Here is a 16,306-nt window from a genome sequence, read left to right as displayed (position 1 = left end):
ACAAATACAAATGTAAAATATTTTATCCACCCGTGGGCCCCCCCCCCCCATCTTGTACAGTTAGCCCTTCTTATACATGGATTTTTTATACATGGATTCAAGCATCCATGGTTTGAAAATGTTCCAAAAAAGTATAAATTTCAAGTATCAAACCTTGATTTTCCATTTTTTATAAGAGACACAATTTTTCTCTGTCATTATATTTAATGGGAGTTGAGCATACAAGGGATTTTGTTATACATGGGGGATCTTGGAACCAAACCCCCAGCATATAACAAGGGTCCACTGTACAATCTTTAAAGCCTGCTTTCTGATCCTTTGACAATATTAGAAGTAACAGCTTTCAGTGGTGAAGGATTGTCTGTCTATGGCAGTGGTCCCCAAACTGTGCCCTTTAAGAGATTTTGGACTTCAGCTCCCACAATCCCTGACTAGTGATCAACATGGCTGAGGCTTCTGGGAGCTGAAGTCCAAAATCTCTTAAAGGGCACAGTTTGGGGACCACTGATCTATGGCTTGTGGTTTCATCCTGGTAACAATTTTAAGAGAAACTAGTGGCTTTTCTATTTGCAGTGAATTGTCAAAAATGAATATGTACACCACACAAGAACAAGTGACCATGCATTCCATGAACATTCTCCAAGTGCTTCTTAAGGCACACTGTTTTCTTCTTTTGGTGTGTGTAAGATTGACTCTGGGCTTAGTTTTTTCTTCCAGGGTTTTCACTGTAAGAACCTAATTCTGGTCACAAGCTCAAAAATTAATCTGACTGCCCCTGAAGAAAGGCAATGGGTAATTTTCAAAATCGGTATCAAATAATGGATCACATTGTCTTGACCCCACCTGCTTTTGGTACTTGGAAGCAATTCAAATGGGAATTTTGTTTTTAAAAATTATTAGAATACCCATATATTTTGTCATTATGTTTTAAAGAGGCAGAAGAAGCAGTAGTTTTGGGAATCGAAAGAGCCGAAGAGACTGGTATGGTTGATTTTTTCCCTACTTATCAGAGAATAGGAAAGAAATATTTTGGGCAATGGCAAACCTCTTCTGAACAAATCTTGCCAAGAAAACCCTGGGCTAGGTTGGCCTTAGGGGGTTGCCATAAGTCAGAAATGATTTGAAGGTACGCAACACACAAAACCAAGTAGCAATGTTATGGGATTTGAGGAGTCATTGTTCCAAACTCTTCCCTCTTCCTGTTGATCTCATAGTCTAAACAACAGAACTGTGAATAGCTGTAAGGCTATCAGCAGACTGGATGAAGGAAGCCCTGGTGGTGTATCTATCAGGGGCTCTTCCGCACTACACACTTATAGCACTATGATTCTGTTCTAACTACTATGGGAACATCTGAAGGACTGTCAGCAGACTGAATGAAGAAAGCTCTGATGGTGGTATCAAGGGGTTTCCCACACTGTACAGTACATATAAGATTATTATTGTACTCTAACTGCCATGGGAACATCCTGTGGAACCTAAAGTTTCTAGTTTGGTGAGACACTAGAGTTCTTTGGCAGATAATTATAAATACACCTCCTCAATCTTCAAATTGCAGGATTCCATAGGGTGGAACCATAGCAATTAAAAGTGGAATCATAGAGCTATAATTACTGTATATATATTGTGAAAGGTCCCATGGAGTGTGAATCTGAGTTTGATGTGTATAGTGGGATTGCTTTGGGAAGGGGATCTACTCATAATTGCATGTCTGTTTCCAGAAACTGGTGCAGGGGGGTGGGTTCTGTTTGACTCATATTATTTTTGTTGTGGTAGCCCACAAGTTTTCATTTTATTTTCTATGATGATTAATATCTGTGTGAAATTACAAAATGAAGCCATTCAGATTTTTGGAAATTTTATTATCAAATATAAAAATATTAAACTTGTACATGTTTTAGGTACTCATCTCTAATTTTCCACATCACAAATACTTTGGAAAGTGGTTTTAAAAAAGTGTAACATGTCCAGTCTAGTAGCTCTTCCATTTTTGTCAGGTAGCTGTAAGAAGTTATGAGATGATGTGCAGGTGGAACTGAAGAGGATACCTTTTGTTGATTTTAGAGCTTGTGTTTGAATAACTATGCCACAGTTATGCTTGGATGCTACTTCTCCACGGATAATCCTTTGAATTACGGAATTGCCTGGCATGTTGGTTACATGAGGAAAAGTAGATGTGGAAAATGTTTCCCATAGTATCAAAAATGCCACTACATTTGTTAGTGTGTGGCCTATTTTTTAAAGTCAGGGAAGACACTATTAACAAATTTCTGGTGAAATGCACTATATGACTAATGAGGCTTGCCCAGATTGTGACCTACTAAGCAAAATGCAAGCTACTCGACATACATTGTGGTCCCTCTCCTTGGTCTTGCTGACGTGTCTGGGCTGCAGAAAGAGGAGAAGCCTTGCCGAACTGCCTTAAATGGCAAGTGTCCTGCATTTGGCTTGGAGGGTCATAAACTGTACAGGTCTGAACTAAATGGTCTGGAAACATCAATGACCTAACTGAGCACAGTAACCAGTATGACAGATTGTTCAAAGAAATTGGGATCCACATACAAAGAAAAGAAATAAGTTCTTAAAAATGAAAAGGGTACTGTAGTTCCTGAAAACTGGAACAAAGATTGCAACTCTGAAAACCCTTAATCTGCAGACCATCATAGTCTTTTGGTGGTGCTTTGATCAGTGAGAATTCTAGTGATGAACTTTTGTAAATAATTTAATAGTTATATATGTATAGCAACTTCCCCCGCAGTGTGCTCAAAGCAGCCTGCATGACTTCTATCTTCACAACAGGCCTTTGAAGTAGGTCAGGTTGAAAGAGAGTGATCAGCCCAAGGTCAAGGAAGGCAGGACTTGCACTGAGTCTTTTCAAGTTCATGTAGAATGGCATTCCACTGATTTTTGCTCTTGATTTTTTAGTGGAGCTTTATGATGGTTTTATACACAGGTCTGATTAGCGAATGTTTTCTGCACACATTCAGGCTGCATCTGCATAGTTCCAGAATACTCCCAGAGCAGCCCAGAAAGCTCTGGCCCCGAAACTGCCCCAAACTCACACTGTTACTTGAGCACTTCAGAGCAATGTCAGGCAGCTGCACATCCCACTGTGCTGCCTGCTGTTGTTGGTGTGAGTCGCTTCCTCTGAGACCAAAAATGAGGTGCCCAGCATCTATCACATGGCTGGGCACCTTGTTTAGACTTCAGAGGTAGTGAATTGTGCTGGGGCAGCAGTGCTGAATGGCACAGCGGGATGTATTGCAAATAGCCACCCAGCATTGTTCCAGCAGGCTCCAGATGTTCTGGGAAGATCTGGAGTAAAAAGTGAGTTTTTAAAATCCATTTTAAGTGTGGTATAATGCAGGTTTGGTGCTGAACTGGCCATTCATAGTCAGAATAGGGGACTGGGCCCTATGTTATCTGGACTGATTACTGTGAGGAGATGGGAAGAATGTGTTATTTCGCCCGTGCAGACATGGCCACACACTTTGGGTTATAAACTATAACCTTGTTTTATGAAAAGGCAGAAAATGCTCCTTGCTCAGCCATAAAACCCACTGGATGATCTTAGGCAAGTCACACTTTCTTAGCCTCAGGGGAAGGCAATGCCAAATCTCTGAACAGATCTTGCCAAGACAACCCCATGATAGGTTCACTTAGGGTTTCCATAAGTTGGAAACAACCTGAAGACGCACACCACAACAACAACAACAGACTGATTCTTGCAAAATTTCCTTTTCTCGGACTGTGATGTGCAGTGTTTTTGTTTTTCATCTTCCAGATTATCATAAGCACTGGGTATTCATATTAAGGAGTTTGATTCGTTTCCTATCTCTGTGTAGTTTCTCTGGTGAGTGGAATTTTAGCTTGAAAAATAGATCTAATTGCTTGAAGAGTTTCAGGGAGTCACATGAGGATTAGATAAGGCCATCAAAGTTTGCTGTTTGGCATAAAGGCTCAGTATTACATATGAAAGTTCTTGCACTTCAGTACGTGCATTCATGGATATGTCTTATTGACTTTGTCAGGAGTTGTTTCCAAGCAGCATACGTAGATTTATAAAATCAAGGAATAATATAGAAGAAAGTGGTTTCTTGTATCACCACCTTTTATTCCAGGGCTGAAATGCACAAAGAGCGAAGTAATATATTTACGTCACATAGGCCTGTTACAGACTGCCAAAATAAAGCTGCTTCGGGTCTCTTTGGAGGTATGCTGTTTAAATGATGCATGCATCCTAAGAATCCGGAAGCTGCACCAAAGCTGCACTCCAGTGCTTAGGAATGGAGTGTGGTTTTGGCGCGACCTCCAGACTCTTAGGACCCATGCATCATTTAAATAGCAAACCTCCAAAGAGACTCGAAGCAGCTTTATATTGGCAGTCTGTAACAGGCCATAGATACAGCATTTTGATAACACTTTTATCTGTCATAACTCTATCCTCTGGAATTCTAGGATTTCTAGTTTGGTGAGATAATTAGAATCCTTTCTGCTACACAGTCCTAGTTTTTGTAGTTTTGGCAGAGCACTAGCATTTCTAGCAAAGAAATCTAAGTACTTCACTAAACTGCAAGCCCGAGTATTTCTTAGGATAGCACCATGTTGATTAAAGTTGTATCAAGCTATTATTACTTATATAGTGTGCATATGTATGCTCAGTTTATACAATCAATTTATAGCCAGAACTTTCATAGAAACTGTTGGTCCGCCTGTAGTTACAAATAAGTAAATATATCCTAACATTTTCAAATGTTCCTTAGTCAAAATTCTTACAACAAACTGGTAAAGAACCAATATTAATGTTTGGAAACATGACTTTTTTGGGTACAGTTCCCACAATCCCTCAACCAGCATGGCATCTGAACTTAATAGCTGGAGGATTTGATGAGCTATACTTTAAAAGAAAAATGTTTACAAGCTCCAATTATTATTCTCCCCTCACTCCACAATATAGCAGATGGCAAGATTTGAGCTAAAAGCCAAAAGGCACTGAGTATGTTGACGGCAGAGACAAAATTTGAACTGGAGAATTCCCAATTCCTAGCTTCGTCTCTGTATATTACACCTCAGCTGCTTTTATGAATTTGTCAGATTCCTCCTTTAAAGTGATCTCATCTGATGGGAGCTATGCATTCTGGAACAGTGAATTTCACAAATTTATATATACTCTGTATAAAATGTACGCTCATTTGTTTTCTCAAATCTACTACCAGTCATTTTAATAGAGTGACATTGCATTCTGGTGTTGATCACATTTGTTTTTCTTATCCTTTTCATCCCACACGCCTACTCTGCCCTTCTTGGCAAAAACCTGTGTCCATTGTTGGCTTAGTATATCCCCCTCCCAGTTGCTAGCTTCTTTGATGATCTGGGTTATGAAAGGTGTTGTCAATTTCATGCTTTAAAGGCTTTAATACCACTTCTCCAACATCTGATAGACTCTGAAGAGGCTATCAAACTGTGGTAGTATGTATGCTGATTATTAAGATTTAAAGCACAGCTGGTTTGGAAATGCACTGCAAGAATTTTATGGACACATATATAATCCTTTTGAGATATGCTTTTGTTTTCTCCTGCTTTGCCTAGTTAGACAATTTAAAGGTTAGGGCTAAAATATTTGATAAGGATACTCATTTAGGAGACTGCCTTCAACAGCCTGTGTTTGATCATTACATAATGTTCACTGCCTGAACATTAACATCTGCTGATGGGTGTTCTCCTTAGTGCCTCAGCGTGATCCAATATTGGGAGAGGGCCTTCATGGCTGTTGTATCCTAATACAAAGCTACTGACTTTGAACTCAGACATCAAGTTAAAACATGGCTATTCACCCATTGGAGGCTTAGTGAATCACATCTTGGTCTTTTTTGTTGGTTCCATTGTATCATTTATTTTGATTATTTTGAACTGTTGTAAATTGTAAATTGTTTACATTGTTTTAAAACTGTTTTTATTGTTTATACTCCACCCTCAAGTTTTTGAATATAAGATGGGAAAGAAATATTTTAATGAATTAATAAATGTTTCTAGACTATTTTCAAGGTTATATACAGTATTTGCAACATTTCTCAGCAGTGTACAGATATTCATTCCTTAAGCAAAAGGGATTCACTATACTGTACTTGTATTGCTGATGAAAGACAATACTTAGGTTACTAAAGCAGCAGAATTTATGAATCGTGGGAGCAAATGAAAAAGTTGGAAGACATTTAATAGTTCAATAACTGCTGAACTTCCTTGATAGCTTAAGAGACTTTCTATGACTCCTCTGAATTTCTGACCTCTATCCTCCTCTGTTGTCTTTTTCACTCCATGCCAGATTTGTTAGGGTCTGAGATAGGTTCCTGTAGATCAAGGATGAAAATCATAGGGGCTTCTAGATGTTGTTGGAGTGCATCTCCCATCATTACTACTATTGGTGTGCTCATTACTTCATGAATGTTTAAAATCTATGACATTAACACATTTTAAATATAATAGAGTTTTCATATTGAGTTCATCTATAGAAACAAATACGTGCGTAAGCCAACTGAACTCAGTGAGACTATATATTCTGGATGGAGTTCCATTGCATCTCATGTTTCTGTTTCATTTTTTTCTTACTCCATCAGTAAAAGCAGCAGGCATATCATATAGCTGAGTAATCGAACTTTCTTTTTCTAGAACGGTTGCTGCCGAAGTTCGGAAGCAGATTTCAGGGCAGTATGGGGGATCACCACAGCTTCTCAAGAACCTTAATATCGGTGGCAGCATTTCTCATCATACGGCTGTAAGTATTTTAAATATATATTTAAAAATAAGACGAGTTATGGCGGATCACAAATTTTAAAGGTTACTTTTCTAAGTTTAAAATCAAGTAGTTCATAGATTGCATATCCAAAATACCTTAATATAATTTAATTTGAATCTCCTACTAAGATTCAGATGAGAAAAATGAGAGCATGCCACTTTGAAATAGTAACCAAAAAAGGATTTCAAACCTCTTCTAAGTATTTTAGAAGGACATAATTTTCTTACTACTTCTACTGTTATCTTCTTAGTATTATTACTATTATAAATGTAATATAAATATAGTAGTCAGTGACTCTTACAAAAGTTTACTAAAGTTAAAATTGATAACCTAAAAATGCACATCATACAAAAGTTAAAAACAGAATTAAAATAAATGTAAAACAGGGCCAATAAAAACAAAAACAAGTACAAATAATAAAGCACATTTTGAAAGGCCCCTTCTCCTTGAGCAATCAGCCCTTGAAAGCCTACTGTAGTAAAAAGGCCTTTGTCAGCCTACAGGAAAATAACAAGGAGGGTGCCACTCTCAACTCTTTAGGAAAGGAGTTTCAAGTGCTGGGAGCAGCCACTAAGAAGAGTCTTTCCTGTGTTCCCATCAGATGCACCTGTGAGGGTGGTGGAACAGAAAGGAAAACCTTCCCTGAAGATCTCAAAACTCAGGCAGGGTCATCTGAAGGTTACTGTTCTTCAAATAACCTGGACCTGAGCTGTATAGGGGTTCATAGATCATAACCAACATTTTAACTTGTGCCCAGAAATAAACTGATAGCCATTTTCAAAATCTGAAATGAGAACCAGCCATTTCAGGTTATAGATATCTTTTACAGAAGCCACCTGCTGAAATTTTAGGTTTGTTTAAAAAATAAAGACAAATAAAAATTTTCAGCAGTTGGAAGTACGGTGGAATTGTATGGCAGGAGTAAGATTCTACATTTCAAATAAATTGATAATATGTTAGGTTACTCATTATTTATGAGCTGCAAGCAATATTACTGTTAGTGCATTGGTTTTCATATGGTGAAGGTTAACATTAAAGTGTTAGTAGTTACCAATGATATTTCCAAACTCTAGGTTAGTTTTTATGATTACAAAATGAGAAACCACAATGTATAATACCAGTCTCCACTAAAACTCAGGAGGAATACCTGTGGTTTGAGAAACTGAAAACAACATTCAATTGTGCAGTTATGTTTATAAGGATTATACAATAAGTCTATGTCTGTTAGATATTATTAATTTAAAAGGTCACGACAGACAGCTCATTCTTCAAACTGTTCTGTGTTAAATCCAGATGAAACAAGATTGGTTGTCAGTCTCAACCTTCTAGGGATACACCATTAGATTTGTTAGAATTAGCTGCATATTCAAGATAACTGTGCTAATCTCTAGAACTGCAGCACTTTCAATGGCTACCTTGCAGGTGTGCTCAGGCATTTGCAGTATTTCTACACCTGTCTAAAAATTTAACAAAGGGAGATAGTCTCTGTACTCCTGACATTTCTTGCTGAAAAAAGCTAAGGAAAATTTAGGAGAGCTGAGAAGTGATGTTAAACTGATCCCAATAAGTTCTAGGTTATGCTTCCCATTTTGAATACTTGCACTTAAAAGTATTCCCACTGAAGTTGCTGGGACAGCTGCAGTGTAATTGTTATGGGTTGCTACCAGCTTCCTGTGTACAATGAATACATTCAGATGCTAGGAGAAATGTTGTGTGTTCATGCTAAGTTCTCGCAATCTTAAGACAAGGCAGTAACTTGAATGAATGACCTGATCATGTATAATGAAATGATAGACTGCAAATCACCTGACAGGTAATGTAAAAGTCAGGTTGAAATTAAATAAAAAGCTAGTGCATTTGTTAAACCTTACTTCATTTAAATATGAAAAGGTCAATGACTCTTACACTTTCCTTTCATTTCTGAGACATTTCTTGGAACGTTTGCCATTGCCCAGTGGGGTATTAGAATTAAAGCAAGATTTATCAAGAGAACTAGTTAGAATTCATCCTCTCTATAAGACATCACCCCCTCACATCCCCAGTATAGTTCTGCCAGCTATACTGGCAAAGAAAAGATCAGTTGACTGTATGAGGCACTGGGTCCTAGCTGCATAAAGCTGCAGGCCAGATAACAATTGCATCCCTTAGACTAACTTTCCTTAATCTGATGCTTTCCACATATGTTAGGCTGCATTACTAAAAGCAGCCAGCTAGCATAACTAGCTGAGGGATTCTGGGAATTGTAGGCACATTTGGAAGGGAGGAGATGCCTCAGACATCAAGATCAACCTGTGTAAATGCAAGACTTGCTGTGATCTGTCATGAACAAATTAACTAATTAAGCTCTAAAAGTCTGTTATGAGTTTAGACAGGAATTTTAACAGATAGACACTGAGAGGACAGAATCACAAGGCATGAGCTTATTGCCTGGCAGACACTCTGCTTCTAGCATTCTCCTAAAAAAACATTTTCTAGTTTTCTTCAGATTTATGCTTTAGAGCCAAGGGAGAATTTGGTCTAGTTCTGGGAGTTGAAATGTGTTCATACAGTAAAATGTCTCATCTCCCTGCAGGTGTCTTCAAATATCCTTCAAACATAGAATTCTGTTTTAGCATCTGGAAAAGTGGGTTTGGAAACCCATGAATTGCTGAAATGCTTTTGTTTGTGGATCTTCATGTTTTGCTTCTGTGATTTTAACAGGAGCTTGATAAACTGAAATCAGCAACTCAAACAAAACAAATAATAAACATTTATATACCGCTTCATACCGAATTAACTTCATTTACATACCGCTTCATACCAAATTAGCAGTGTCTAAGCAGTTTACAACTGTAAGCTAATTGCCCCCAACAATCTTGGAACTCATTTTAGCGACCTCGGAAGGGTGCAAGCCTGAGTCGAGCTTGAGCCCTTTTGCTGATATGAAACTTACAACCTTATGGTTTTGAGTGACTGGCCACAGTACAGGGATTTAACCACTGCACCACCAGGGCTCCTTAACGCAAGTTTTTCACACCATGGAGGTAGATATTATCAATTGTGAATGTCTACATATCATGTTGCTTTAAAAGGCCAAGCTGGAGTAGATGGATGAAAACTTAGCAAACCTATTTGCAGATTTCAAAGATGTAAGTAAGATCATGCTAAAAGCTTCTTTGTTTCAGTTAGGCCCTGTAAAGACCGGCACTTTGGGCTGGCTAGGAGGTGAAGTTAGAGCATAGTGTCTCCACAACGCAGGCCCCGGCTACGCTCCCAGGGCGCATGATGCTACGTCTCACCATGGCACTCCTCCGGCACTGCGTCCATATGACACAGCGCTGAAGGAGCACCATATACCTGTGGCACAGTGGCTATGACACTCTTTTCAGGGCACAAAAAGGAGCTGCTTTTTGCAGCTCCTTTTCGCACCTTGAAAAGGCTGGATTGGTGTTGTGACATGTGGTTCCTGCAGCCCCGATCTGGCTGAAGAAGGGGTGGCTGGAGGCCATCCCTTCGGGGCTGTTTGTACAACCCCTTAGTCTTGAAGGGGCTACAAGATCCCTTTGCACACTATTTGCAAATTTGTTAGTAATGTGAGGTGTGCTGTGGGATCTTGAAAGATTAAGCATTATCTTCAAATGCAACACAATATGGGATGAGGAAAATAGCAGAGCGAATGCAAAATATAGTAGTGAGCTTTGCAGAATTCTTTGAGACAGAACAAAAGCAGAATGCTTTCAGTATTGTTTTCATTTTTGCTGTAAACAAAACTATCTAGAAGGAACTGTACTAAATCAACAAAAGAATCCCCTGTTTTCTTATTCCTCATATTAGCTTCTATTTTCTATATGTTTGTGAGGAAGCAAAGGCAAATCTGTATACAAATTTGGAGACCTAGGGTTAAAAGCATAAGAATAGGACCAATAAAAATACTTGGCAACCCTAGGGAGAGCAAGATTACTAAAAATATTTGGAAGCTGTCAAAGAGATCTTGCAGTTATCCTGTCGGCTACCATTGTGCTTTTTATCTTGAAAGGAGAACACTGATATTCCAATGAAGTAAACAGAGACAACATATTAAAGACATTTTGGGTTATATTTCGACTGGAGATTAACTGGGGAGGCGAGGGAATGGATAATGAAACTCCTTACTGAAAATGCCAAATTAAAATTTGCTTTTACTTGTTTCCCTGTTTTTATTTTTGAATGACAGAGGCACAAAGTGCTGTTAGTACTACTTATGAAAGTAGCATGAAACTTCACTACATCCAGGGTGTTCTCCTGCATATCAGAAGTGGCTTTTAGGATTTTGTCCTGTGAAAGCACAAAACAACAACTAATCCCCCATGTTACCATTTCGTGAATTGCAAGTGTTGATGTAGAGGGGAAATGATCTTAGGGATTACCCATTTCTGGGTGCTAACTCTTGTGTCTTTAACTATTGTTCACCAGGGATATTTAAAGCGCACATCTTTTCCCATTACAAACCAGCCAGTGCCAGCAGAAGCTTTATTTCTAGAGTTTATATCTGCTCTGCAGATGTTACAAGCCAGTGTCTTTCTCAAGAAAGGACTTGGTAGATCATCTTATTGAGCAGGTACAGATAATCTTATTGAGCAGCTATTGTTGTTACTGTTGAGACTAGCGAGTGGCTACAGGGTTAACTTTACTGTCTGTCTAGACTGCTCAAGGATCTTATCCTTCTTTGAATATAACAGAACAGACTTTGATCTGATTTATTTAATGCCTTAGATTCTCCTTTCCCCTGCTGTTTTGCTTGATAGTAAAAATGCAGTCTTATTGATTGAGCCAAGTAGGTCAAACATCCATTGCCATTCTTTCACATTGACTGGCATGTTTGCTGTTGTTCTTTTATAGAGAACTTAACATGTCTTCAAGGCTTTGAAAACCATGATTAAATAGAAGGACTTCCCCTTTCTGATTCTCTTTTGTTTCAGTCTCAGCAAAGGTCTATTGTGCTTGTACATACATCAGTACACATTTCACTATTATATCTTCAGTTCTTGGTATATCTAGTTCAAGGACTGCTGATTACAGGGCTGAGAAAGACTTTGAACATTTGCATTATAGTAGTACAGTAGACCCATGGTATCCACTGGGTTTGGTTCCAGGACCCAATGGATGCCAAATTCCGTGGATGCTCATTTCACATGAAACAAAATGGCATAGTAAAAATGTGTCCCTTACATAAAATGGCAAAATCAAAGTTAATTTTTAGAATTCATATTTTTTTTAATGTTTTAAAGCTGTGAATGCTTGAATCCTTGGATTTGGAGGACCTAGTGTACTCTTAATTAGGCATGGATAAATCAATTGAATTATGATGAACATTTCTTTCATGGCCAGATCAGAGCACTTGAGAACAAAGGACAATGGACTAGGCTCCCCCCCCCTTCCGCTTTTGCCTTCAGCTGCAGCGTATTTGGTCCTATCTTGACAAAATAGCTTGTGCATCACATTCCATGACACTTTAAAAATGAACTGGCACTAGGAAATACAACAGTGTTGTATGGATGGAATAACAGATAGACATGCTTAGCTAACACATTGCTCATGTTGTATTGCAGGGATACAGGTACGAGAGTAAATAGAAACAAGAATTGGCGAGCTGAGAGAAGCACTAAACTACAGCAAAATACTGTGTTTGACATCCAGGGAAGGACAAAGTCGATAGGAAGTGGAGTTTTATTTTCAAGTTAGTAAGGGAACATAACAGTGAAGAATAACAGAGCCTTAAAGACAAAACGCTTGAGTGTCCTTGTAATAGTCCGGTTATAAACATTTGAGACAAGGTTTTACCATGCAAGCTCTGACAACCTTAACTCCTCTCGTGCACACTCACCAACAGAGCTAGGCTGAAGGATAATAGCTTATATAAACCCAATCTATCAAACTGGTATCTTACTTTAGTTAAGGTCTCAGAACACATTTATATGGATGTGAGGTATGTATATCTTTAGGCTGAAGATCCTCTTACAAGAAATGTGAATTATTAAAGACGACCAAATATTTATTTATTGTGATGACCAGTCATGAATAGTCCCTTTCTTGTGGCTGTGAATCTGATGTAGAATAGTGTACATTTTCTCAGTTACCCAAATACAGCTATACATACAGATGCCATTAAATTCAGCCTTTGTTTGTGGAACTGGTACTGTCCATGCTGGCTGGGGGAGATTCTAGAAATAGACATCTAAAAAAGTAACTTTTCCAAACTCTGGGTTCTTCCAAGAAATGGTATACCTGAATTTTTGACAGTGAAATTAACCTTTCCAGGAAAAAAGGACCAACTAAAGTCTGACTTGCAAAATAAAATATTCCTTACTCTTTATAGCCTTTAAAATAACACTGTGGTTGGGTTTTTTTTATTACCTATAATGTACAGAAACCATTTCATACTGCCCAGTTTAATGTCTAGGGTCTAGCAAAGCAATATGACTGAAAAACGTTGCATGTTAGCATTATTTTAAAAGGAAGTACAGTGGGCCATTGATACTGGCTGAGGCAACCCCTCCTTGTATCCTACTTGGATACCAAAATCCATGGATGTTGAAGTCCCATTTAATAACATTGGCATAGTAAAATGATGTTCTTTGTATAAAATGGCAAAATCAAGGTCTGCTTTTTGGAATTCATATATTTTAATAGTGTGCATTTAATAGTGTGCAATTAATTCATCTGTACCACCTTGCATTGTGTTTTGGCATGGCGGGGTAGGGAAATTTTAAAAAAAGCTAATTCTCTAATATTCTTCAAAGTAATTCATTCTAAGGAATGCCAATTATTGCAGTGTGTCATTGCCAATCTGTCCTTAGGTCTTACTGTCATAATTTTGGATGGGGATAGAAAATTCTTGATGTGCCACCTAGGGATTGCAAAAATCTACCGTTCTAGTTATTAGATACATTTCTGTGCTATTTCAGCAAGATCTTGATACCAGGTTGGGAATAAGACGAAAGAATGGGGAGACCTCATAAGGAAAGAGGAACTCATGAAAAAGAGAGTAGAAGAAAGGTGAGAGCCAGCGTTATGTAGTGGTTTGAGCATTGGACTACAACTCTGGAGATCAGCGTACATTTCCCTGCTTGACCATAGAAATTCACTGGGTGACCTTGGACATGTCACATACTCTCAGCCTCAGAAGACCCTGTGATAGATTTGCCTTAGGGTCACCATAAGTTGGAAATGACTTGAAGGCGTATAACAACAAAGAGGGAAGATGTTTTAAGGAGCAAAACTAGAGTGAAAGAGTTTTCTGTTTGAGTTCACATTTGGGGGTGGTGGTAGGATGGTCTTAAACATATAGGTTATTCTGGCTCCAGTGTGAATCATAGAATCATAGAGCTGGAAGAGACCACAAGGGCAATCCAGTCCAAACCCCTGCCATGCAGGAACTCACAATCAAAGCACCCTCGAGAGATGGCTGTCCAGCCTCTATGAAGCTGGGATGGGTGTGTGCATATGTAACCACATAAAGAGGTCAGATTTCAACATGCCTTCACAAACAAATATTTGTGGTGGGATGCTAAACACTAACATCTGTATGTGTAGCAGTAGACACACTGGTTTATTAGAAGACAAACATAGGTCAGGATATGTAAGATTTTCCTGCGACTGTGTGTTGGTATGAATAGATCATTAAGGTAGAACAGGAAGAGATGTAAAAATGGGCCTTTAAGTGAAAATGAAGCAATAGGCGACTTTATGCCTACATTATTGGATGACTTAACAACAGTTAAAAAATTCCTAGCTGAATGTAATAACCTCTTAACCACATTGGTAAATTTACATTTGCATTCACAAATGAATTTTGTGGCCACCAAGGAGCAAAACATGCCACCTGGGATTGATAAAGCTAGTACACCCCACAAAATATCTATTACATTATGTGATGAAAATAACTCAAGGAAGGAACTTAAGCGAAAGAGCCAAAATAAGAAAGTACTAGAAAATCCTAGGAACATTTATAAAGCATGTTTACCCTTAAATCCCCCAGATTCTAGAAAACCATTATCCGGAGATGAATATAAAACTAGAGGAAATCGCTCTTCCCAGAACCCTTTGCCAGAGAAACTGTTGACAGATGTAAAAATGGAATCAGCTTAGCTTTCTACTTCTCTCTAGTTTGCTTGAGAGCATTGTTGTCTGTTGTGCATTAGACAACATATTCAACTTTTTAGTGAACCACATATTCAGCTTTTCAGTGAACTTTTAAAAACAAAACAACCTAAACTAAAATAGTAAAATATTTGCCCAGTTAATCTTAACCTTTCTTATCGGTGTCATTTGAAGGATAACTTCAAAGCTTAAGTGGCACAATATCCCATGGCCTGCTATGGCTTATTGAGGAAAGGTCTAAATATTGTTTTCTTAATAGAATCTGGCAACCTTTTCACCAGAGGGATGGTGCCAAGAAATCCCTTGTAATGATGTTTCTAGCCAGAAAAAAGATAGGTTGACCTTCCAAAACTCTCTTTCCCCGCCTTTCCTCCATAAAAAGCCAGAGTTTAAAATAATGCGTTTGTCTTTCATCTGCCAATAAGCTGACACAAACTAGTTCCTCTTCATAACCATGAATTTATGTTTTGCCTGTTTACTCAGGTGGTAGGTAATATTTCGGGCTGCACAGATGGCGAGGCCAATGTTGGCTTCTAGGCTTGACATTTATGTTTGTTTACATCTTCATACTATGATAGTCAACTGAAAAGGTGTAGGCATGAAATTGGGATGCCTTAACAGAGGCTGGAAGTTACTGAGCTTCTGTGGCCTTCATTGACTTTGCTTCTCAGAATGAAGTCCCTGGTGTGTTGGTAGTTCATTCAGCAGAAGAAATACATTACTTGAAGAGGGAAGAAAAACTACATATCCTATTTATCTAGAACAGAAATCTTATTCTTCTGTCTCTGTTATGTCATACTTTCCAGATAGAAATGATTTTGCACATGTTGATGACTACCTTGCCTCACATTATTCTATCCAGCCCCTGATACATTCATTATTAGTCTGAATATGTAAACAGTCCAGGGAGACTGAATTCAAAGGCTGAAAAATTATAAAATATGTCTGTTATGTCTGGAAAGTGGCTGGCTCATATTTAGCCATCAATCCCATTAATGGTCATGTTGTTCATGTCAATTCCCAGAAGCCCAAGTCAGCACAACTAGTCGTAAGGAGATATGGTCCAAAGCCTCCAGAAAATCAGTTATCCAGCTCTGTTGTATCCCATACCATGAGAACATGTGGAACATAGTGTTTAAAAATGATAAGTACCATTGGACAACTCAGTGAGTCAGTTTTACTATACTGTACATGTTCACATTGTCATTGGTTACATTGAATTAGACATTTACATCCCTGTATATTTATTACATATCCTAGCATATGTCTCTATCTCACATCAATCAGTTGTTTATCTATATGTTGTGTTTCACTATCCCCAAACTGTTTATACAGTACTTGCTCTTATTTGGGTTAAAAATTCAAATCTGGAGCCATTCAGAGTTGTTTACATTC

The 16,306-nt window shown here is 38.2% G+C and overlaps 1 protein-coding gene across 9 annotated transcripts in view; it reads left to right on the top strand.

Moving 5' to 3' along the window:
• The window catches only part of DOCK7 (dedicator of cytokinesis 7), a 614,518-nt gene that overhangs the window by 470,060 nt on the left and 128,152 nt on the right, over positions 1–16,306 (top strand). For all 9 annotated transcript variants that reach the window (XM_042462522.1, XM_042462521.1, XM_042462520.1 and 6 more), the window contains exon 2: positions 6,667–6,772. In XM_042462522.1, coding sequence (XP_042318456.1) covers positions 6,667–6,772 — 106 coding nt within the window. The remainder of the gene's footprint in view (positions 1–6,666; positions 6,773–16,306) is intronic.

This window comes from Sceloporus undulatus, chromosome 4, assembly GCF_019175285.1.
Source record: "Sceloporus undulatus isolate JIND9_A2432 ecotype Alabama chromosome 4, SceUnd_v1.1, whole genome shotgun sequence".
Taxonomy (NCBI): Eukaryota; Metazoa; Chordata; class Lepidosauria; order Squamata; family Phrynosomatidae; genus Sceloporus; species Sceloporus undulatus.
Note: the sequence above shows the minus strand (reverse complement) of the source record. Positions and strands in the feature narration are given on the sequence as shown.